This window comes from Cynocephalus volans, chromosome 1, assembly GCF_027409185.1.
Source record: "Cynocephalus volans isolate mCynVol1 chromosome 1, mCynVol1.pri, whole genome shotgun sequence".
Classification (NCBI taxonomy): Eukaryota; Metazoa; Chordata; class Mammalia; order Dermoptera; family Cynocephalidae; genus Cynocephalus; species Cynocephalus volans.
In genome coordinates this window covers 186092287-186117336 of record NC_084460.1, presented here as the reverse complement: position 1 = coordinate 186117336, position 25050 = coordinate 186092287, and the positions used below count along the sequence as shown (strand labels likewise).

General features: G+C 38.8%; 1 protein-coding gene across 1 annotated transcript in view; it reads left to right on the top strand.

Annotated features, from left to right (window-relative positions):
• Nucleotides 1-22384, top strand: part of LCA5L (lebercilin LCA5 like) — a 52153-nt gene extending 29769 nt beyond the window's left edge. The window contains exons 9-12 of the mRNA XM_063082926.1: nucleotides 16600-16684; nucleotides 17993-18099; nucleotides 18274-18391; nucleotides 21091-22384. Coding sequence (XP_062938996.1) covers nucleotides 16600-16684; nucleotides 17993-18099; nucleotides 18274-18391; nucleotides 21091-21815 — 1035 coding nt within the window. The 3' untranslated portion in view covers nucleotides 21816-22384. The remainder of the gene's footprint in view (nucleotides 1-16599; nucleotides 16685-17992; nucleotides 18100-18273; nucleotides 18392-21090) is intronic.
• Nucleotides 22385-25050: the final 2666 nt, after the last annotated feature.

Here is a 25050-nt window from a genome sequence, read left to right as displayed (position 1 = left end):
AATTCTGTATACAAATTCCCCATGTGCTGCCTCGCAACTTGGTGGCTGGGTTCCAAGGAGATGAATGGAGACAGAGAGAATGCCAGGCAGAAGCCATGTTGCCTTTTGTGACCTAGCTGTGGCAGTCACATGGCATCACTTCCACCTCACTCTATTCATCAAGGCAGTCCAAGCCAAACTCCACCTCTCAATGGGAAGTCCCAAGGTTCTGGAAGAGCATATGGGACCAGAAATGTTGTTGTGTTTTAGGAAAATACAATCTGCCACATGAACATAGTCATTATTGCTTGATCTTGGGAGGATATGGTCCCAAAGATCAAATTTTCTCTTTCTGTACCTTGAAACTCACTTTCAGAGTCATCCAACACCAAGGTTTAGGCCCATTTCTGGAGTATGGGCTGAAGTAAGAGGATGGATGTCAGCCTTCCACAAACTCCAATGAGGTACTGCAACCCCAACTTACATCCAGGATACAGTCTTACTCCTGCCAAGAGTGTCTCTTAAGACATTGCTTTCTATCTAATTTTGGGAAGCCATCTATGCTGACGTTAATATGGTTCCACACCATGACCTAACTTCTCATTTAAAATTGATTTGAGCTATTTCTCCTTGGCGTTGGCTGTTTTCTGTTATTGTTCCTGTTTTGATTGTCTCTAATGGCTTTAAAAAGAAAAGCCTAGATAACAGTGGGGCTTTAGGAGATTAGCACATTCTCTTCCTGAAAGGACTATAAAATTACTATCAAAAGTTTGCTGAGGGATCCTAAGTTGGTGGTGGCTGGGGTGGCTGGCACAGAGTAGCTGAGGTGGAAAAGGCGGCCACTGGGCCTTAGGCAGCCGGGAAACTTGTGGACCTTCCTCTTGCCATCTCTTAAGGGAGGACCGCTGCTGGTGGCCGGTCATGGGGGCTGACTGCCACTTTGCCCTTGGCAGGAGAGGCTGCCTCGTTTACAGGCAACAGCTTTGAAGTATGGAGCAGGAAAAGAACTGTTTCTTAGCTGTAAAAGCGAGTCTCTAAACAGGAACACGGCGCCGGGCCGCTGTTGCTGCTGCCAGGATCCCGGAGGCCGGGGCCGCACTGAAGGCGGCCAGCTGCCCTATTCAGGATTCAAGGTTTCAGGCCGGCATAAAAGAAGATTCCTGGGAGTGCCCGAGCCGTGCTGCGGGACTGAGTGAGCAGCCTGAGGCAGTGGCGGCCGAGAACGGCGATGGTGACGACACAGAGGCAGAGAGGGAGCCACCCGGCCCGGCACAACCCCATGAGTGACCCCTGGCCCGGCCCTGCTGGGGGGGCGGACACCCGCCGGGCTTCCGCCTGCCCCACTGGGCCACTCACCGGCCCCGGGGCTGCCTTCATTTTCTCAGATGCTGGGGGCTCCGCCCGGCTCGGCCAAGCCAGTCCTCCTCGCCCGGTTCGGCTCCTCACTGAGTCTTCCCACTTGCTTGCCCCAGCACGGGGCTTCCCGGGCCTGCGGGCCAGCCTCCCCTCCCACTCCCTCCGTGGTTCTCTGGCGGGGATGGTGGCGTGGGGCGTCCCCAGCCAGCATTGGGAGGGCAAGGAAGTATGGGCTGGGCCGACTGTCACTCCACCGCACCCAGGGCTCCGGCCCCCAGTAAACTTCCTGTTACTGGGAGGCAGATACCATCTCTGTGGCCACCAGTTCGGAAAAACGCCTAACCGATTTCTCATTAGGAATAGTGTGGTCGGAGAGTTCCCGAGTTCACTTGAACCTGCTGGAGAGCTGACTGCAGGTGGGCACCGGAGTCAGTCCGTGCCGGGGGGATTCAAAGGTGAACCGTGTGCTGCAGGCTCCTCCCCCGAGGGTGTGGGAGATAAGACAAGTACACAAATAACTGCGATACCAGGAGGAAGGTGATAAGTTCCGAGAAAGATCTACACAGTGCTACAAAGGCACCCAGAGCGACCGGTCATCTGTGCCTACCAGAAACCTGGTAGACTTCCTGGGTGAGGCAGTGCTGAGCAGGGTCTTGAAGGCCCAGCTGATAGACAAGGGTTGCAGAAGACACGTCGCAGCCCAGCCCAGTGCGCACAGAGTGGGGAGACTTCCGGCTAGGGAGGCGGAGACTCGACAGAAACCACACACCCTGTGGGGCTGCCACTGCATGATCCAGCAGCCCGGGCCAGAGTACACGGAACAAGGAGAAGTCCTGCACGGGAAGTGGAAACTCAGCAGAGACCACACACCCTGTGGTACCACCCCGTGATCCAGCAGCCCAGCAAAGTCCAAGCTGACCAGAGAGGTGGCTCCTGGAGAGGCCCAAGACCTGAGGCAACCACACACACAAGGCACTAGAGGCCAACTGAGCAGTCATGGAGGTAGCCATACCAAATTGGCAACCACAGCAACATCTTAGTTCGTCAATAGTCTCAAACCGGTGGACTGTGAAACCCCCTGCCACAATGAATAAACATCAAAAAAAAGATACCAGAAATACAAAAAATCAAGAAAGTACACCACCAAAAGTTAATAAATCTCAACTCTAGAGCCTGTAGAACAAGAAGCCCTTGAAATGACTGACAAGGAATTTCGAGTGATAATTCTAAGGAAACTGAATGAGATAATTCTAAGGAAACTGAAATAGACATCATGATGAAAGGAAAAGTATACAGGACCTGAAAGAGGAAATGTACAAGGAAATCAATGTCCTGAAAAAAAATGTAGCAGAACTTGCCAAACTGAAGAAGTTATTCAGCGAAATATAAAACATGACGGAGAGTTTAACCAGCAGGCTTGTCGAAGTTGAAGAGAGAACCTCTGAACTTGAAGATGGGCTGTTTGAAATAGCACAAGCAGACAAAAAAAAAAAGGAAAAAAGAATCAAAGACTTTGAAGAAAATCTGAGAGAGATATCAGACAACCTTAAGCGCTCAAATATCTGAGTCATGGGTATTCCAGAAGGGGAGGAAAATGGAGATTGCATTGAAAACATATTCAACAAAACAGTGGCAGAAAACTTCCCAGGTATAGGAAAAATCACAGATCTTCAGATCCAGGAAGCTCCACGATCTCCAAAGGTATTCAACCCAAAAAGGCCTTCTCCAAGACATGTTATAGTCAAATTGGCAAAACTCAGAGACAAAGAGAGAATCTTAAAAGCTGCAAGAGAGAAGCGTCAAATCACGTATAAGGGAGCCCCAATCAGGCTAACATCAGACTTTTCATCACAAACCCTAAAAGCTAGAAAGGAATGGTATGATATATTCAAAATACTAAAAGACAAAGATTGCCAGCCAAGAATACTTTACCCTGCAAGGCTCTCCTTCCGAAATGAAGGGCAAATAGTATATTTCTCAGACAAACAAAAACTGTGGGAGTTCACTACCACACGACCACCGTTACAAGAAATCCTCAAGGGAGTACTGGGTTTGGTTCCTGAAAAATAACTACCACTGCCATAAAAACCCAAGAAAAACCAAAACCCACTAGTATAAAAAAAAGGTCATTCATGAAGAGAAAACAAACAAACAAAAATGCTATCTACAACCTAAGGAACCAACAAACACAGAAACCAAACAGTAAATCAGAAAGCAAGGAACAAAAGACACCTAAGACAACCAAACAACCAATAAAATGCTAGGAATAAATCAACACCTTTCAATAACAACTCTTAATGTAAAAGCCTTAAATTCCCCAATCAAAAGACACAGACTGGCTGACTGGATTAAAAAGGAGCACCCAACTATATGCTGCCTACAAGAGACCCACCTCACCCATAAAGATTCACATAGACTAAGAGTGAAAGGATGGAAAAAGATTTACCATGCAAACAGAAAAGAAAAACGAGCTGGAGTAGCTATTCTTATATCTGACAAAATAGACTTTAAACTAAAAACCATAAAAAGAGACAATGAGGGACACTGCTTAATGATAAAAGGACTGATGCATCAAGAAGACATAACAATCATCAATATGTACACACCCAATGTTGGAGCAGCCAGATTTATAAAACAAACTCTATTAGACCTAAAGAAGGAAATAGACACTAATACCATAATAGCAGGGGACCTGAACACCCCACTGTCAATATCAGACAGATCACCTAGGCAAAGAATCAGTAGAGAAACACAAGATCTAAACAATACTCTAGACCAACTGGAATTGGCAGATATCTACAGAACATTCCATCCAACAACCTCAGAATATTCATTCTTCTCATCAGCACATGGATCATTCTACAGGATAGATCACATATTAGGTCACAAATCAAGTCTCAATAAATTGAAAAAAATTGGAATTATCCCATGTATTTTCTCAGACCACAATGGATTAAAACTAGAAATTAATAACAAACGAAACTCTGGAAACTATACAAACACATGGAAATTAAACAGCATTCTACTTAATGACATATGGGTCCAAGAAGAAATCAAGCAGGAAATCAAAAAATTTATTGAAACTAATGAAAATAATGATACATCATACCAAAGCCTGTGGGATACTGCAAAAGCAATTTGATCTTTGACAAAGGCACCAAGCCTATTCACTGGGGAAGGGACTGCCGCTTCAGCAAATGGTGCTGGGATAACTGGATATCCATATGCAGGAGAATGAAACTAGACCCATACCTCTCACCGTATACTAAAATCAACTCAAAATGGATCAAGGATTTAAATATGCACCCTGAAACAATAAAACTTCTTAAAGAAAACAAAGGAGAAACACTTCAGGAAATAGGACTGGACACAGACTTCATGAATACGACCCCAAAAGCACAGGCAACCAAAGGAAAAATAAACAAATGCGATTATATCAAACTAAAAAGCTTCTTCACAGCAAAAGAAACATTAACAGAGTTAAAAGACAACCAACAGAGTGGGAGAAAATATTTGCAAAATATACATCTGACAAAGGATTAATATCCAGAATATATAAGGAACTCAAACAACTTTACAAGAAAAAAACAAGCAACCCAATTAAAAAATGGGCAAAAGAGCTAAGTAGGCATTTCTCTAAGGAAGATATACAAATGGCCAACAGACATATGAAAAAATGCTCAACATCACTCAGCATCCGGGAAATGCAAATTAAATCCACACTGAGATACCATCTAACCCCAGTTAGGATGGCTAAAATCCAAAAGACTGTGAACGATAAATGCTGGCGAGGTTGCAGAGAAAAAGGAACTCTCATACATTGTTGGTGGGACTGCAGAATGGTGCAGCCTCTATGGAAAATGGTATGGAGGTTCCTCAAACAATTGCAGATAGATCTACCATATGACCCAGCTATCCCACTACTGGGAATATACCCAGAGGAATGGAAATCATCAAGTCGAAGGTATACCTGTTCCCCAATGTTCATTGCAGCACTCTTTACAATAGCCAAGAATTGGAACCAGCCCAAATGTCCATCATCAGATGAGTGGATACAGAAAATGTGGTTAATCTACACAATGGAATACTACTCAGCTATAAAAACGAATGAAATACTGCCATTTGCAACAACATGGATGGACCTTGAGAGAATTATATTAAGTGAAACGAGTCAGGCACAGAAAGAGAAATACCACATGTTCTCACGTATTGGTGGGAGCTAAAAATTAATATATAAATTCACACACACACACACAAAAAAAAAACGGGGGGGAAGATATAACAACCACAATTACTTGAAGTTGATACGACAAGCAAACAGAAAGGACATTGTTGGGGGGGGAGGAGACGGGGGAGGGAGGGAGGTTTTGGTAAGGGGCAACAATTATCAACCACAATGTATATCAACAAAATAATATTAAAAAATAAATAAATAAACTTAAAAAAATAAAATAAATTAAAAATAAATTTTTTAAAAAAAGAAATGAAAGAGAGAAGTCATCACTACTAATCCCATGGATATCAAAAGGGTAATAAAGGAATATTGTAAACAAAAAACAAAAAATAAATAAAATTGATTTGATACCCTTTGAGCTTGTGAGTAGTCTTTCTTGTGAGCATTTCACAAGCATTCCACGAGCATTCCTAGCTATGGATTTTTTTTTTCTTATTTTTTCTCTTGATTACCTGATTGATCTCAACCACATAAATATCCTGGGTTGTGTTCCAAACCTGTTTTCTTAGACTTTTGGCCCAGCTCTGTTGTGGGTACCCAGACTTGAACCTCTGTTCCAGCCTGAAGGAGGACTGTCTTTCATGTTGCTTCCTCTGGATGCCAACCATCCCTGGGCCAGCTGCTTGCCAGTCAGCAGCTTTTGATCTGCCTCCTTCCTGCTTTCTGCTGCTGATCTCATGAATGTCCAGACCAGATCAAAACATAGAATTGAATTTTTCAGACAATCACAATGTGCCCTTCTGATGACTTATCTGACTGATGAGTTTCTTTTTTGTTTGTTTTACTTCTTAATATACATTGTGGTTGATTTTCATGCTCTTTTACCCATTCCTCGCCACCCCCTCCCTTCTCCCCCCACATCATGTCTGTTCACTTAAAGAGTTCAAGGAGTTTTTATGGTTATTTTGTCTTCTTCCCCTGCCTCCCCACCACCCTTGATTTGTTTGTGTGTTTATTCATTTATTTTTAGGTCCCACAAATAAGTGAGAACATGTGGTATTTCTCTTTCTGTGCCTGACTTGTTTCACTTAATATAGTTTTCTCTAAGTCCATCCTTGTTGTTGTGAATGGTAGTATTTTGTTCTTTTTTATAGCAGAGTAGTATTCCATTGTGTAGATATACCACAGTTTCCTTATCCAGTCATCAGATGATGGACATTTGGGCTGGTTCCAACTCTTGGCTGTTGTTAATAGAGCTGCAATAAACATTGGAGTACAGGTATCCCTTCGGCATGATGATTTCCATTCCTCTGGGTATATTCCCAACAGTGGAATAGCTGGGTCATATGATAGATCTATCTGTAATTGTTTGAGGAACCTCCATACCATTTTCCATAAAGGCTGCACCATTTTGCAGCCCCACCAACAGTGTATGAGAGTTCCTTTTTCCCTGCAATGTTGCCAGCATGTATCATTCTCAGTCTTTTGGATGTTATCCATCCTAACTGGAGTGAAATGGTATCTCAAAGTGGTCTTGGTTTGCATTGCCCAGATGCTGAGTGAGGTAGAGCATTTTTTCATGTGTCTGTTGGCCATTCGTATATCTTCCATTGAGAAATGCCTATTCAGCTCCTTTGCCCACTTTTTAATTGGGTTATTTGTTTTTTTGCTGTAAAGTTGAGTTCCTTATATATTCTGGATATTAATCCTTTGTCAGATGTATCTTTTGCAAATACTTTCTCCCACTCTGTTGGTTGTCTTTTTACTCTGTTGATTGTTTCTTTTGCTGTGCAGAAGCTTTTTAGTTTGATTTAATCCCACTTGTTTATTTTTCCTATAGTTGCCTGTGCTTTTTGGGTCGTATTCATGAAGTCTGTACCCACTCCTACTTCCTGGAGTGTTTCCTCTATGTTTTCTTTAAGATGTTTTATTGTTTCAGGATGTTTATTTAATTCTTTAATCCATTTTGAGTTGATTTTAGTATATGGTGAAAGGTATGGGTCTAGTTTCATTCTCCTATACATGAGTATCTAATTTTCCCAGCACCACTTGTTGAAAAGGCAGTCTCTTTGCCAGTATCTAGCTTTGCTGCCTTTGTCAAAGATCAGATAGTGGTAGGCATATATATTGATTTCTTGGTTCTCCATTCTATTTCATTGATCCATGTGTCTATTTTTATGCCAGTACTGTGCTGTTTTGATTATTATAGCTTTGTAATATAGTTTAAGGTCAGGTAGTGTTATACCTCCAGCTTTATTTTTCTTTTGCTCAGGATTGCTTTGGCTATGTGTGGCCTTTTGTTGTTCCATATAAATGTCTGGATACCTTTTTCCATCTCAGAGAAAAATGTCATTGGAATTTTGATGGGGATTGCTTTGAATCTGTAGATCACTTTGGATAATATGGACATTTTCACAATGTTAATTCTTCCAATACAAGAGCATGGGAAATCTTTCCATCTTCTTGTGTCCTCTTTAATTTCTCTCAACAGTGGTTTGTAGTTCTCTTTGTAGAGATTTTTCACATCCTTGGTCAGCTTTATTCCTAAGTATTTTATTTTTTTGGTGGCTATTGTAAATGGGCTCGCTTTCTTGATTTCTTTTTCTGCATGTTCACTGTTGGAGTATAGAATTATGCTACTGATTTTTGTGTGTTGATTTTGTATCCTGCAACTTTGTTGAAATCATTTATCACCTCCAAGAGTTTTTTTATAGAGGCTTTAGGCTGTTCAATATGTAGGATCATATCATCCTCAAACAGGGACAGCTTGACTTCATCCTTTCCAATCTGGATGCCCTTTATTTCCTTCTCTTCTCTGATTGCTCTGGCTAGTACTTCCAACACTGTGTTGAATAGGAGTGGTGAGAGTGGGCATCCTTATCTAATTCCTGTTTTTAAGGGAAATGCTTTTAGCTTTTCCCCATTCAGGATGCTACTGGCAGGGGGTTTATCATATAAGGCTTTAATTATGTTGAGATACTTTCTGTCTATGCCTAACTTGTAGGGAGTCTTTATCATGAAAGAATATTGAATTTTGTCAAATGCTTTTTCAGCATCTATAGAGATGATTATATGGTTTTTGACTTTGCTTTTATTGATGTGGTGTATCACATTTATTGATTTGCATATGTTGAACCAACCTTGCATCCCTGGGATGAATCCCACTTGATAATGGTGTATAATTTTGTGTATGTGTTGCTATATTCTTTTAGCTAGTATTTTATTGAGGATTTTTGTTTCTATATTCATTAAGGATATTGGCCTGTAGTTTTCTATTTTTGATGCATCTTTATCTGGTTTTGGTATCAGGGAGATGTTTGCCTCATAGAATGAGTTTAGGAGAATGGCCTCTATTTCAAACTTTTGGAACAGTTTGTAGAGAATTGGTATCAGTTCCTCTTTGAAGGTTTGTTAGAACTCTGCAGTGAACCTGTCTGGTCCTGGGCTTTTCTTTGTTGGGAGCCTTCTGATAACAACTTCAATATCTTTTATTGTTATTGTTCTGTTCAGATTTTATATATCTTCTTGGCTCAGTTTTGGTAGTTTGTATGCATCTAGAAATTTATCCATTTCCTCCAGATTTTCAAATTTGTTGGCATATAGTTGTTTATAGTACTCTCTAATGATTCCTTACATTCCTGAGGTGTCAGTTGTAATATCAACTTTTTCATTTCTGATTTTTGTTATTTGGGTCTTCTCTCTTCTTAGTTAATCTTGCTAAAGGTTTGTCAGTTTTATTTATCTTTTCAGAAAACCAACTTTTTGTTTCATTGATCTTTTGTATTGTTTTTCAGGTTTTTATCTCATTTAATTCTGCTCTGATCTTAATTATTTCTTTCCATCTACTAACTTTAGGTTTGGATTGTTCTTGTTTTTCTAGATCTTTAATGTGAAGTGTTAGGTTATACCATCTTTCCATTCTTCTGAAGTAAGCATTTAATGTGATAAATTTCCCCCTTAATACCGCTTTTGCAGTATCCCACAGGTTTTGGTATGATGTGTCATTATTTTCATTATTTTCAAGAAATTTTTTGATTTCCTGTTTAATTTCTTCTTGGACCCATATGTCATTAAGTAGAATGTTGTTTAATTTCCATGTGTTTGTATAGTTTCCAGAGTTTCGTTTATTATTGATTTCTAATTTTAATCCATAGTGATCAGAAAAAAATACATGGAATAATTCCAGTTTTTTTTAATTTGTTGAGACTTGCTTTGTGACCTAACATGTGGTCTATCCTGGAAAATGTTCCATGTGCTGATGAGAAGAATGAATCTTCTGAGGTTGTTGGATGGAATGTTCTGTAGATATCTGCCAAGTCCAATTGACCTAAAGTGTTGTTTAGATCTTGTGTTTCTCTATTGCTTTTTTGCCTAGATGATCTGTCCAGTGTTGAGGTCCCTGGGGTGTTCAGGTACCCTGCTATTATGGTATTAGTGTCTCTCTCATTCTTTAGGTCTAGTAGTGTTTGCTTTATAAATCTGGCTGCTGTGATGTTGGGTGTGTATATATTTATGATTGTGATGTCTTCTTGATGGATAGATCCTTTTATCATTATGTAGTGGCATTCTTAACTTCTTTTTATGGTTTTTGCTTTAAAGTCTATTTTATCTGATATAAGAATAGCTACTCCAGCTCGTTTTTCATTTCTATTTGCATGATATATCTTTTTCCATCCTTTCATTCCTAGTCTATCTGTGTCTTTACAGGTCAAGTGAGTCTCTTGAAGACAGAATATTGTTGGGTCCATCTTTTTAATCCAGTCAGTCAGTTTGTGTCTTTGAATGGGGAATTTAATCCCTTTACATTTAGAGTTATGATTAAAAGGTGTTGATTTACTCCTAGCATTTTACTGATTTTTGTTTAGATGTCTTCAGTACCTTTTGTTCCTTTATTCTAATTTTCTGTTTGTCTTTTGTATTTGTTGGTTTCTTGGGGTGATAGATAAACTATTTTTTTCTCTTTTGTTAGCACTTTTGCTTTGCTGGTAGGTATTGTTCTTTCTTGAGTATTCATGGCAGTGATGGTTCTTTTTGTGGTATCAAACCCAGTACTTCCTTGAGAATTTCTTGTAGGGCTGGTTGTGTGGTAGTGAACTCCCACAGTTTTTGTTTGTCTGAGAAATATACTATTTGTCCTTCATTTCGGAAGGATAACCTTGCTGGGTAAAGTATTCTTGGCTGGCAATTTTTGTCCTTTAGTGTTTTGAATATATCATACCATTCTTTTCTGGCTTTTAGGGTTTCTGATGAAAAGTCTGATGTTATTCTGATCGGGTCTCCCTTATAGGTGACTTGCCACTTCTCTCTTGCAGCCTTTAAGATTCTTTGTCCTTGAGTTTTACCAGTTTGATTATCACATGTCTTGGAGAGGATCTTTTTGTGTTGAATGTGTTTGGGGATCTTTGGGCTTCCTGAATCTGGAGATCAGTGACTTTCCCTATACCTGGGAAGTTTTCTGCTGTTATTTCATTGAATATGTTTTCAGTGCCATTTCTTTTTTCCTCCCCTTCTGGAATACCCATGATTGGGATATTTGAGCATTTAAGGTTGTCTGTAGTCTCTCTTAGATTTTCTTCAATTTTTTTTTTCTTTTTTCTTTTTTCTGGCCTGCCTGTGTTAATTCAAACAGCCTGTCTTCAAGGTCATAATTTCTCCCTTCTGCTTGTTCAAGTCTGCTGGTTAAACTCTCTGTTGTATTTTTTATTTCGTCAAATGAATCCTTCAGCTCCTCAAGCTCAGCTACATTATTTTTCAAGGCATTGATTTCTTTGTACATTTCTTCTTTCACATCCATTATATTTTTTCTCATTTCCTTGTGTTGTCTAACTGAATTTTCTTGTATCTTATTTAGTTTCCTTAGAATTGTTACTCTAAATTCCTTGTCTGTCGTTTCAAAGACTTCCTGTTCTACAGGATCTAGCACTTGAGAGTTATTATTTTCCTTTGGTGGCAATGTACTTTCTTGATTTTTCATATTTCTGGGATGGCTGGCTCGGGGTGTGGGAGCCCCAAGGTTCTTAAGTCTCTTTCTGGCAATGGGGACTGGCCTGGGCCAGAGGTCCAGCCCCGCCTGCCTTCTCCAGCAAGGCTGGCTCGGGGTGTGGGGACCCCAAGTCTCTTAAGACACTCCCAGCGGGGGGGACCAGCCTGGGCTGGAAGTCCCACCCCGCCTGCCTTCTCCGGCCCAGCAGGCTCAGGGCATGTGGGCCCAGAAGCTCTAAAGTCTCTCTACACAGTGGGGAGCAACCTGAACTGGGGTCCCATGACACACAGTTCCTGCCTATTCCAGCATAGATCTTGAGTCTTCTGTCATTGCTCCTTAATAGTTGTAAATTGGTCATTCTGTGGGAGAGAGCAACACCAGGAATCAACTACTCCGCCACGTTGACCAGAACTCCTGACTGATGAGTTTCAAAGGAAGAACTGTTCCCCCTTTTTTTTTAATCTTTTTGAGAGAGAGCATATTTTTGAAAAGAATATATCCTTGGTTGCCCTTGTCCACATAGTCCTACCTATACTGGTAGAGATGTACAGGGATTCAGCACTTTCTGTGACTCAGGCAACAATTTTGTTTAATTCTAGAGCATAGAATTAATAAATACAACTGCCCCAAATATACTGTGCTGGTAATAAAGACATAATAATTTTTTTTTAATGTGCCCCTCTAAATATCAAAATCTTTCTTGTCTTACCCAGTGTGGATGAAAAATCATTCTAAAACGTTTTATACAATATCCTTCCTCTTAAGCATAGTATCCAGAATATACCTGATCAACTTTTCATGGTAATAAACTGTCAGCATTACTGTTCTTTTGGCTAAATGTTACTACAATGAGAAGGAAATAAAGGAGAGATGTAGTGTAAAATTTTTGCTTCTGAAATCCCAAATTCTAGAAAAGATTAGTATTCTCATGTTTTCTACATTTATGTACCTTGATAATAAATGAATTTCATGATTAAAATGAATATACAAAACCTACAGTCTACAATTCAGATGTACAAAAACGTAATGTTCTTCGTTTTCTATAACTGAACTATGCTTCCTTCAGAGCCCTATTTCCTCAGATTAGGAGTAGCAATGGAGATGGACACAGAGAAATGAATGAAAACTTGTCTCAGTCTCTTCTAATTAAAAGCAGCCTTCTTTTAGGTTGTTTCTTAGACTTACGGAGTTTTCCCCCATCTCCCATCTCTCAGTGGAGATGGCACCTGAGCATATGGGAAATCACACATGTCCTCTTGCTTTTGGGGGAGAGGCATCTGATCCCTGTCTGTCCTCTGGTTTCTCCCTAGACCTAGTTCTACTGAGGACGCTGTCTGGTGTGTACTGAATGTGGCTGGTGAAACTCATGGCCTCTTCTCAGTAGGGCTGAATCTTGGTGATCTTCCCTCACTGACTATGGGTACAAATGCTTTGAGATGCAGCCTCCATCTCACCCTGGCTAGACTATCTCAAAGCCTATGGGATCACCTGGATTGTAACTTTGAAGACTCCAGAGCAGGTTCTTGGTTCTCCATGCATCTCCCCTCCGTAGATCCCACTGTGGGGATAAGGGAAGCACTACCCTTGACCCTTTGCCTAGACATCATATTTAACCATTTCTAACTTAACACTTGGCAATAGCTATGATGTTACTCTAGCTCCACAATGAATCTGGAGGCTTTTTAAAGGGACTTCTAATTTTCCTGGACAAGCCAAGCCCTCCTGCACTGAGACTTTTCCAAACCTCAGAGATATTTCTCACCTCCTGAATATCTCTTGGCCCATAGATCTTACCCTGCTGGGCACAAGGAAACCAGAACTAACTAACTGTCTCTCTCTTTCTCTGTCTGTCACACTCTCCCATTCCTGGGTCCTTTTCTCCTGGCCTTTTCTCTCTAACATACAAGGGGAGACACCCTTAACTCATATATGATCTCGAGTCTAACAGGTTTGCCTCGACATACACGAAAGAAGGAAATTTTGGTATTTCATAAAACTCCTTTTTTTCCATCAACAAGAAACTTTTGTTTTGCCAAGACTCAAAAAAGTCAATATTAAGATTTAAAACTGAACAATGATGTCCTTGTTCTATGCTCTACCCACCCTGCACATGTCTAAATGCTGCCCTAATAGAACTTTCTGCGATGATGGAAATGTTCTATCTGTGCTGTCCAACACTTCAGTCACTAGTCACAGGTAGCTAGTGAGCACTTGAAATATGGGTAATGTGACTGAGGATTGAATTTTAATCTTATTTCACTTTAATTAATTTAAATCATAACATGTGCCTATAGTGGACAGTGCAGAGGAACAATAAACTTCAAGGCACAGGCCCCGGGGACAGAAAGAATACAGTGAAAGAAGCTTACTTGGAAGGTTCTTCAAAAACACTGTCCCCATCACAGTAATGTGTCACTTTGTTAAAAATCTAGTACTTTTTGATGTCAAGCGTGGTATACAATGATATGGCCTATTTCTGTTTCTTCTAGAATCTGTAGATTTTATTCAAAAGATACTGACCTTTTTTTTTTTTTTTTTTTGTCTTTTTTTTTTTTTTTTTTGTCTTTTTCGTGACCGGCACTCAGCCAGTGAGTGCACCGGCCATTCCTATATAGGATCCGAACCCGCGGCGGGAGCGTCCCTGCCCTCCCAGCGCCGCACTCTCCCGAGTGCGCCATGGGCTCGGCCCCTGACCTTTTTTTTTTTTTTTTTAAACAAGAAAAAAATTTTATTGGACAACATAAAATTAGAGGCAACGTATTTTATAACATTTGATGTAGAGACCAATGTCTAGCAAAAGATAGAATGAAATTTTAATTTCTACGAAGTCATCAAAAAGTGTGAGGCAGGTGAGGCACTCACGGGGGGGACGTGCACACGCAGGGCTGGCCCGTGCAGGAACCCACAGTGAGTGCCTCTCGTCTTAGCCTGGTCCTGGCCCTTTTAGGCAAAAATCTGCATTTGTGGCCTAGTATTTGGAATTATCTAATTGAATATTTACAAAATTTATTTTTATGAAACATATATTTTTAATCTACTATGTTGTGATCTAATTATGCTTAATATAATGTACCCATTGGAAATGTTCGTTGAATTTAACAATGTAACCAGTACCACAATCAAGAAACAGACATCTCCACCACCCCAAAAAGCTCCTGTGCACTCCCTTGCTACTGCCTGCCCTAGGAAACTGCTGCTCTGCTTTCTGTCATTACAGTTTGTATCTGACTTTTCACAATTTTATATAAATGGAAACATACAGTATTTGTTTTTAACTAACAAGTAAGTAAGGCAGCACTTCTCTAAAAATATCACATAACAGATGGGTTATCTTTAGTTTCAATAAGTAAAAAACCTGAATTGGATATATATATATATATATATATATTTTTTTTTTTTTTTTTTTTTTTAACACTTGTTTTGAAAATACTAGTGAGATTCTGGTGTGCTATGTAAAAATTGTGATTCAATTAATGAAACAAAAATGTTGTATAGTACACCTTGAAACAAACTAGCAGAATTATTATCATTTTTACATTCTTGACTAACTTGCATTTAACTTCAGTATTCATTTTGATTTTTGTCTTTATCAAGGGCCCCATCATAGATGTGAATTGAACTGTTAAGGTGCTTAAGAAGAAAAATAATTTTTGTTCTATGGTAATCAAAATCAACACCATGGCTAGAGGTATTCAATTGGGTGACCAAATCATAAATATAATCATCTTATATCAAATTACTGTGTACAGGACCACTCTACAAGACTCAAAATCTTCAGTTTTGAAAAGAAAAAATAATCATAAAATCATCTAAACATTTTAAAACAAATTAAATATTATTAGTGTTTATGCATCTCGTTTTTTTAATGGCAATGTATATTACCTTTGAAATTTTTTTATGAATATACCATCTAAATAATTTTTAAAACATACTAGAAATCAGATAGCATTGCCATTTTTGATGATAAGTCCCCCGTGACACTTTCACAAACCTGTAAAGATTTTCAAACCACAGTTTGGGAAGGAAAGGTTAACCTGTTTACAGTGTACTCTTGGGTCACTAATTAATGCATGCCACGAAAGGAAGTTGTCTCTTGCCAGTTTCCTTCTTTGAAGTTTCTGCATTATTTTACACCATTTATCAGACCTCTTTTCCTTCCTCTTAATCCTCTCATTTTTTATTTCAAACCAACATTGTATTGCTATTCCAACTTATGTGGCTGATCTCTCACTCTCTCCTTCATAAGCTTCTATTCCTTCTCCATGGCCACAACAGAGGACTAAAGCCTCTGCTTTTCTCCCCACTCAGTGCTTTCTGTCATTTGCTTTATCCACTGTGCTGATCCTGGGCCTATTTCTCCAATTCTTCATCCTGAAGTCTCCATTTCCCAGGGTCCACAATCAGCTGGCTTCATTTTGTTAAACCAAATGGAGGCACTAGAGGAGAAAGGAGGCACTGAGGGAAGGTACAAGGATAAAGGATGGGGAAAGCCAGGATATTTCTTTCCCACCCTCTCTCTGCCTTGGGTGCCATCTCTGATGCCTTGACTGGAGCTGGATGGTTCAAGATGGCTTCCCTCCCAAATCATTTTGGCTGTCAGCTGGGTTCTCCTTCATGTGACCTCTCATCTTCTAGTAGGCTAGACTGAGTTTCTTCACACAGCATGGTGGTTTGAGGGTTTCATGAGGGCCAGATGAGCTGGAGGTTCCAGAATTCACACAATGTCACATCCACCACACTGTATTGGTCAAAGCAAGTCACAAGGCCATCCTTTCTCTATACCATAAGCTTCTGGGGAAGGTTGGCAGCAAATTCCTTCTCTTGCCATGCTGTCCCCACCATGCTGGCTGTCTTACTGTTTTGTGCTGCTATAGCAAAATACCTAAGACATAAGAAATACATTGGATCACAGTTCTGGAGTCTGGGAAGTCCAAGATTGAGGGGCCAGCATCTTGTGAGGGCCTTCTTGCTGCGTCATCCCACGGCAGAAGTCAGAAGGGCAAGAGAGGGTGAGGGAGAGAGCTAAATATTTTTTTTCTTTTTAAAAGAAATCAAGGTTGATAAAAGCAAACATTTATAGAAAAATTGGTATTGTGGTTCTTTTTAGGAGAAGGATCGTGAGCTTGAAATTAAAAACATCTATGCTAATAGAATCTTTAAAAACTTACATGACAAAGAAGATTATCCAAAAGGTATGTTTTAATTACTTTTGCTCAAAATCTATTTTTAAGTATCTAGTCAGGTTTTCCTAATTTATATAGCCAAAATAATGGATATTTTAAAAAATCATTTTATTTAGCATCAAAATACTTCTTGTGGTTCTAGAAGAATAATGATACTGTGTCATATGGTTGAAATTGCTAGAAAAGAATCAAAACGCTTTTTTGTTTTCTCATTTTCAGCTCAGTGCTTACTCTAAGTAGAACAAGACGATGACTTTTCAGCTTGAAGCAAAATGTCCACCAAAAATTGAACTTTCTAAGTATATCTGTTAGCCAGTGTTTGGATTTTAAATAAACTTTATTGAGGTATTTTACCTCAACAGTTCAATGGGTTTTGACAAATGCTATACCCATGGAACTACCACGCTAATCAAGATAATGAACATTTCCATCTCCCCAGGGAGTTCCCTCTTGTCCAGTTGCAGTCAGTAGTCCCCATCCCTGGCCTGAGGCAACCAGTGACTCCCTTCTGTCACAATAGCTTCGTTTGCCTGTTCTAGAATTTCATATAGGTGGCATCACATACTCTCTATCTCACTGCTTTTGTTCAGCAGTGTTTTTGAGATTCATCCATGGTGATGCTACTGTCATTCATCTGCACCTTTTTATTGCTGAGTAGTATTTCTTTTAAGACAATGTGTGCTTATTTTACCCCCAAGATCTCCCAGTGTCAGATTCTATCAGAAGAGCTACAATGAGAACATTCACCCCTCTGTTGGTAGGAGATGTAACTACATGTTTACTTGCAAAGGCAAAACCTTTTTTTCACCTTCCTTTGCTTCTGGTTTATCATTCATAGAAGATGATGAATCAACCATGGAGTGTTTTCAATGAGATAATATTTCAAGGAAAGTGAAGTCTAGATTTAGTCGTCATACTCATACTTCAGCATGGACAGTCTAACCTCTGAGCATCGAGAGCTCTGACACAGGATATCGCAGCGCTCAGCCTCTCACAACTGCTGTCTACAGCTTTGAATCTCTTCTGCAAGGGACAGCCTTATCTTCACACACTGGTGCTGTCTTACCCTAATACCTGCTTGTTTTCACTCTAACATTGTGATTTACCCATAACCTCTATGGCCCAAAATAAGACAAAGCAAGGGATATGGCAGGAGAAAAAAAAAAAATAGCAAATGTTATATATATTGAATATTTAGAAAATATCTAGTATACTTTAATTATTACATTGCATACTTCAGTGTTACTTTATGTTTAAAATCAATATTGCTTCCAAATGTAAAATATGTTTCTTATATGTAATCTACCTGTTCTGTAGTTTCTTCAACAAAATCAGTACAAGCAGACAGGAAAAGTTTGTCATTTACAAGTGTGAGACACCAGGAAACCCAAAAATCAGAAGATGTTTCTTCTTTGACAACTAAGGTACAGCAAATTTAAAATCTTGCAGTGTCTAACTAAACATGTCTTAACAAAAATAAATTAGACTATAAACAGTCTCTTGTTCTATATAAAAAGTGTTTGTATTCAGTAGAATAAAATACAATTTAATCTATACCCCCCAAAAAAATGTGTTTTTGCTGCTTTTCTAAATTATAGGGTAAAAAGGCAGCAGGAAATATTGGTCATAAAGAAAAATCAACTGGAATAAACTGTGAAATTCCTCACTATATCAGTAAACTACCAAAGCAAGAGGATTCTAAGAGAAAATTTGAAGGTAATTTTAACAACTTTAAAAAGTCTGTTTTTATTTTTTTAAAATTGTGAATTTGTGTGTGTGTAAAGCATGTGTAAAACATGTGTACAGCTTACAGAATTATAGTAAAAGGAACAGCTGTGTACCCAATACCCTGCATGAGTGCTCCTTAGAACACCCCGGGCCCTTCACCATCATATCCCCTCACCCTGCCCATTGGAATCAACTGCCATCTTGGATTTTATGCCAGTCATTCCCCTGCTTTCCCTTACAACTCCCTATCCTTACACATATCTACGTCAGTATGCTTGGGCTGCCACATAAAATACCACAGGCTGGTGGCTTAAACAACAGATATTTATTTTCTCACAGTGCTGGATGTTGAGAAGTCCAAGATCAAGGTTCCAGCTATTTGGTTTCTGGTGAGGACTCTCTTCCTGACTTGCAGATGGCCACCTTCTCACTATGTCTTCACAAGGCCTTTCCTCAGTGCTTACACTCAGGAAAGGTGGAAAAGACAGTGCCAGTGCTCTGGTTTCTCTTGCTATAAGGACACTAAATCCATCACAAGGGCCCCACCCTTATGACCTCATCTAACCCTGGTTACTTCCTTAAAGGCCTCATCTCCAAATACAGCCACACTGGGGTTAGGGCTTCAACATATGAAATTTAAGGGGGACAAAAACATTCAGTCCAGTACAGTATCCTTAATTAATATATTCAGCTTTGGACAACTGAGCAGCAAATCCAAATCCAGCAGAGTAAGGGGCAATATTGCCCTCATTGAAAGAAGACTTCCAGGAAAAGAAAAACTGAACAGAGACTTTGGCTTCAGCTTCCTTGAACATACAAGGGTCCAATCAGTAAGGTCATGAATGGTCCTGGGAGGCAGATTAACTATCAGATCCACAGCATCTGGCAGGGGTCCTCTGGGCAGGTCCAGGAGAGGGAGAGTCAGAGGGAATGGGCTGCTCAGAATTTCCTGTTCTAAGATCACCAAAGCTTAATCCAGCTTTCAGGAGTAGGTCACAGTAGAACACTTCTGTGGGGTGCAGGGGAAATCCTCAGCTGACCTAGGCTACTGAGTGTGATAGAGTGTGCAACACATCACCAGCCCACAGTCAAGACAGGCCAAGGCCCTGGCTCATCTGGCCTTTGGTAATTGGAAGTATAATGGAGTGGAGGTCTTGGTCTCTCTTCCTCTGGTACACAGCCACCATCCTGGGGTCTCCCTTCCTCATTTCCTGTAGGTCCCTGTCACCCCCTTCTCTACAGGATCTTCTGTTTCCTAAATCATGTTCTCCTCTTACATGGTAAATTCCATCACATTTTAAAGAACACAAACTCCACTAGCTTCTTGAGAATGGGTGCAAGTAAGGTAAATTTGTATACCTTTCATCTGGAAATGTCATTATTCCACCCTTATACTTGATAGAGAATTGACTAGATCAAAAATTCTTGGTTGGAGATCATTTTCCTTCAGAATTTTAAAGGAATTCAAAATTCTGTTCTGGACTTTGATGCCCCACTGTTTTTGTTACATTATTGCTAATGGGAAATCTGTGTGAAACCCACAAGGCTGGGCAAGAACGATTTCTAAAAACAGTCACTGATGAGTGACTCTAAGAGTTCCCTCAGTCCAGAGTGGAGAGCCCTTGTTGAACACTTCAAGCATTCAGTAGAAACCCTAGAAGGTCCACACCTTAGTTGTGAGGCCAAATAGAGTTTACATAACACAACAGTTTGGTAGAATTCACCTGTAAAACCACTCTGGCAGGTGCGGTTTGGTGGAAACTGATCATTAGTTGCATTTTCACTGTGGCCACTGGTCTGTTTAAGTTTTCCACTTATTTTTCAGTCGAGTTGGCAATTCATATCATCCTAGAAAGTTTATCTGTTCATTTGATGAATACTTTTTGAGCATATACTATGTGTCAGGCACTGTTCTAGGCTCTGGGGAGACAGCAGTGAGCAAACACAAAATACCCTGCCCTTGTGTGCTTATTTATATTCTAGTGTGGGAACGTCTTTCCCTGGCTGTTCATGTCTATCCACCACTTCTTTATGATAACTACCTTGAAGTCACAAACACTGCACACACAGTACTTCATTTAACCATTATTCCTTTGATGGATATTTGGGACGTTTTTGTTACCAAACCATGCTGCAGTAAACTTTCTTATACTTATCTTTGTCTATTTTCATAGGTTCATTCCTAGAAGTGAAGCTGTTGGGTCTAAGAGTATGTTCACTTAAAATTTTGATAGATACTGCCACATTGCCATCCAAAAAAGTTGTACCAATTTATGCACCCACCGGTGGGGATCAAAATTTCCAATTTCCCCATATTCTCAGCAACTCTGGAAATTATTTGCCAATAGGATGGGTAGAAAATGATCTCATTGGTTTAACTGGCACTGCCTCCATCTAGTAATGTTGAACATCTGTGAATAATCTTATTGGCAAATTTTATTTCTTCTCATATGAATATCTTTTGGTTTTATAATTCCCATTTATTTGGGATGTCCTAGGAAAGTACAACATTTCAAGCTTGCTAATAGCACCCTTCGCTGTATTCTAATGTTGGATGCATTTATTTACCTTTTCTGTCATTTTAATGTGCTTGTCAGGAGTTGTAAATAGGTGTGTTGAACATGCCATCTAGAAACAGAACTCCACGAATTTTAAAGAGCACTAAATTGTCTATTTTTCTAATATAGATTTATCAAAGGAAGAGGAACATTTGAAAGTACAAGCAGCACTGGAGAATATTGGAAGACAAAAAGAGAAAAAGGAAAATCAAGAAAAGAAAATCATGTTAATGAAAGAGGAAGAACTACCACCAAAAAGAATTCAAGTAATTCATCCTGAAAGAGAAAGCAACCAGGAAGATGATACAGTAAAAGAAAACTTTAAAAGAAGTGTAGAAATAAGTGACATGGATGAGACACCTGATAAATATGCCGTTCCAAATATCAAAACACCCTTCAGACAAAGAAAGCATTATTCATTTACAGAAGCAATCGAAAACTTGCATCATGGGCTTCCTGCTTCAGGTGGGCCAGCCAATACAGATGGCATGAGATGCAATCATAATACATACAAACATCGCAGTAATGTAGAAGTGAAACAAGAACATTCTATTAGCGGGTATGAACCCTCTTTTGGTAAGTCTTCCAGAACAAAAGTGAAAGATACAATTTACAGAGATAAGAAAAGCAGTCTAATGCAAGAACTCTTTGGATCAGGCTATGTCTTAAAAAATGACCAACCAAGTCCTGTTGTTATGAAAGAATCTGAGGAGACATTGAAAAGTAAGAAGATGCATCATCTGTCTCCTAGTCAGGCCTCTGCCAGCAATGCTTTTGGAGATTCTCAAGTAACTGTGGTAAATTCTATGAAGTCATCTTCACCTACAGAAGGAAACAGAAAAATAATTATTTAAATATAATCAATATCCTAATACACTCTGGTTTGATATACTGCTTTTTATGTGCCTTTAATCTTACCGTTTTAAAGTGTGAGAGAGGGTTTGTGTGTGTATGTGTATGCCTATGTGTGTTTTAGTACTTAAATTGACTTTGGACAGTTAAGGTTTTCTTTTATTGCTAATCTAATAAAACCATTGTATATTAGTCAATGATAACACCTTAAATACAAATTTACCTCTTTTTTCTGTAAGTGAAACATGTCCATTATCTTTTGGAAGACTGATTTATTATGTGGCTCTAGTATTCTGTGGGACTCCAGAGCTGGAAACTCTAGGTTAGTCAACCCAAGACATACACATCTCATATATTTTATAAAAATATGTATATCTTATGCAACAGAGTTGTAACTTAAAAACATGGAAGCAGCTTTGGAAGGAAACAATATAATCAAAAGACTCTTTATTTAAAAATAATAAAAAGTACAGTGATTGCCAAGCTTGGTTTTATGAAAATCATTTCTGGGGTATTCTCTTATTAGCTAAACTGAGCATCTAATAGCCTGCCTTTATGATACTTTCTTCATGTGTGCCTAAGATTCAATATTTTTAATTCAGATTTTGTTGCATACCTGTACCTTGACCTTTTTTCTGTTATTCTTGTTCTCAAAAAAAAATGTGCTAGCTGCTCAGTCCTAATTAAATGTATTTATTACACTTAGAATATTTTAAATTAGGACTATAGAAAGGGTGCTGTTCTCCCAGCCTACTTTCATTTTGCCTACCTTCAGTTAGTTATAAGGGCAACTTATTTATAAGCTAGACCATACTATTTCCAAAGATGTTTATGGGTTGATGTGTAATATTAACACTTTTAAAAATTGAGAATAGTAAAATAAAAATTTTAAAGGGACTGAAAGTCAAGGTGGGAAAAGAAGTATACTTAAAACCAAAGATGATATAAATACTACAGTTGGCATAAGCTTTGATCTTGATGGAAAACCAAGGTGGAAAAAAACAGAAAAGGAAAGAAGGAGAGAGGAAGGCAGGATGGGAGGAGGGAGAGAGGGGAGTCAGAGTTCTCACAGGTTCTAGAAGAACCTATCTTTAACCCAGGCCTCAAGAAATCCCCACAGATAGTTTAAAAAACAAACAAAACAAAAACATACAGTCCAAAAAAATCACAACACATAAGAAAACAAGGTGCTAAGAGAACCAACAGGAATAACAGATACTTGAAATAAGACAGATGTTTTAACACCTATAAAATAAAATGTTTAAAGAAACAAGAGTTTGAGAATATGAATAAAAACAAGAACTATAAATAGTGACCAACTATATATGACAAAGAACTCAAAAGATATAACTTAATTTAAATTAATTCAATGAACAAGTTTAACAGCAGATGAAACCAGAATGAAGAGTAAAAAGACAGATATGAAGAAATAGTCAATAGTAAAGCACAGAGAAACAGAAAAAATATGAGAGGGAGGTTAACAAAGATTAGAGTGAAAAGGCCTAACATACTCAGAAGAGGGAAGAGAAAATCGAGCAGAGCTAAATATCTGAAGAGATAAAAGCTAAACATTTTCTAGAACTGTCAAAAGACATCAGTTCATTGATTCAGAAAACCCAATGAATCCTAAGCAAAAATAAATAGAAACTGAAATAAAAAATTCATACCTAACTAGATTATGATGAAACTACAGAACAGCAAAGACAGAACATCTTGGCTGGCTGGTTAGCTCAGTTGGTTCAAGTACACAGCCTATAACCCCAAGGCCACAGGTTTGGATCCCTGTATCAGCTAGCCACCAAAAAAAAGAGAGAACATCTTAAAAGTAACCATAAAGAACAAAGACAGCTTGTCTCAAAGGAACAACTGGACTTCTCAATAGTAATAATGAAAGCCAGAAAATTGTGGAATAGTATTTTCAATAAACTGATAGAATAGCTATCCTAGAATTGTATAGTCCCCAAAGCTACTAAGAATAATGAAGAAAGAAACACGTTTTCAAAAATAAAAACAAAAAACAAAGATTGCCATTATCAAAGCCTTACACTAAGGGAAATTTTAAAGCAGGGATCAGAAAATGTTTTCAGTAAGGGACAAATAGTAAATATTTTCAACTTTATGGGGCCATATGGTCTCTGTCACAACTACTCATCTCCACTACTATAGCATGACAGTAACCATACACAATATGTAAACAAAAAGGCACAGATAGCTGTGTTTGCAAAAGCAGGTAGCAGGCTAAACTTGACCTACATGCTTTGGTTTGTTGACCCCTGTTGTAAAGAATAAAAAGAAAAGTGATCTGAGATAAAAGGTCTCATATGCAAAAGCATGGTAAACGTGGGCAATTCTAAATGTTATTGTTTTATACAATTGATCTCTTGTGGGGTTACAAAAAAAAGTATATATATCACATAAACGTATGATATAGCATATAAATTGGGAGGGAATGGTAGAAAATAAAGTGGCATGGGTCTCACACTGCTGAAGGGGAAAGGAAAATATTAATTTAAACATTGACAAATTTTCTAGTGTAAGCACTAAAAACAGTGAATAACTTCAAAACATATGGGGAAAAAAGGGATGTGAAAAAACAATCAAAAGAAGGCAAAAAGGAAAGAAAAAGAGAACAAAAAATGACTAATAAAAGCATAAAGTACGATGACATAAACCCAATATAACAGTAATTTCAAAAACTGTAGACATTAGGTTCCAATTAAAAGACAATATGATAGGATTTTTAAAATACAGTAATGTATTAAGCCAGTGAGACACAAAGTTTAAAAGTTAAAGGGTGAGAAAAGGTATACCAAGTAAATGCTATCCAAATTTAAGTTGGTGTCACTTTGTAAGAAAAAACAAACCTGAAAGCCAAAATCATTACTAGAGAAAAAGAAGGTTACTGAAGGTAATAAAGAGTTCCATCCACCAGGAACATGTAACATTTCTAACTGTATATGTATTTAATAATAACTTGAAAACACAAAGCATAAATTGACAGAACTACAAGTTGACATCATAGTGGGAGATTTTTATAACCTCTCTCAGTAGTTGATTGGTCAGCAAATAAAAAATCATCACTAAAGATAAAGATTTGAATAAGACAACTGACAACATTGAACTAATGGGCATTACAGACCACCACACCCAACAATTTTGTGTGGGAATGCAGGCCATAGCAACTCCATCTTCAGGTCCATTGAGCTTTACTTGCCCTTTCTGTGACCCTCCCCCCAT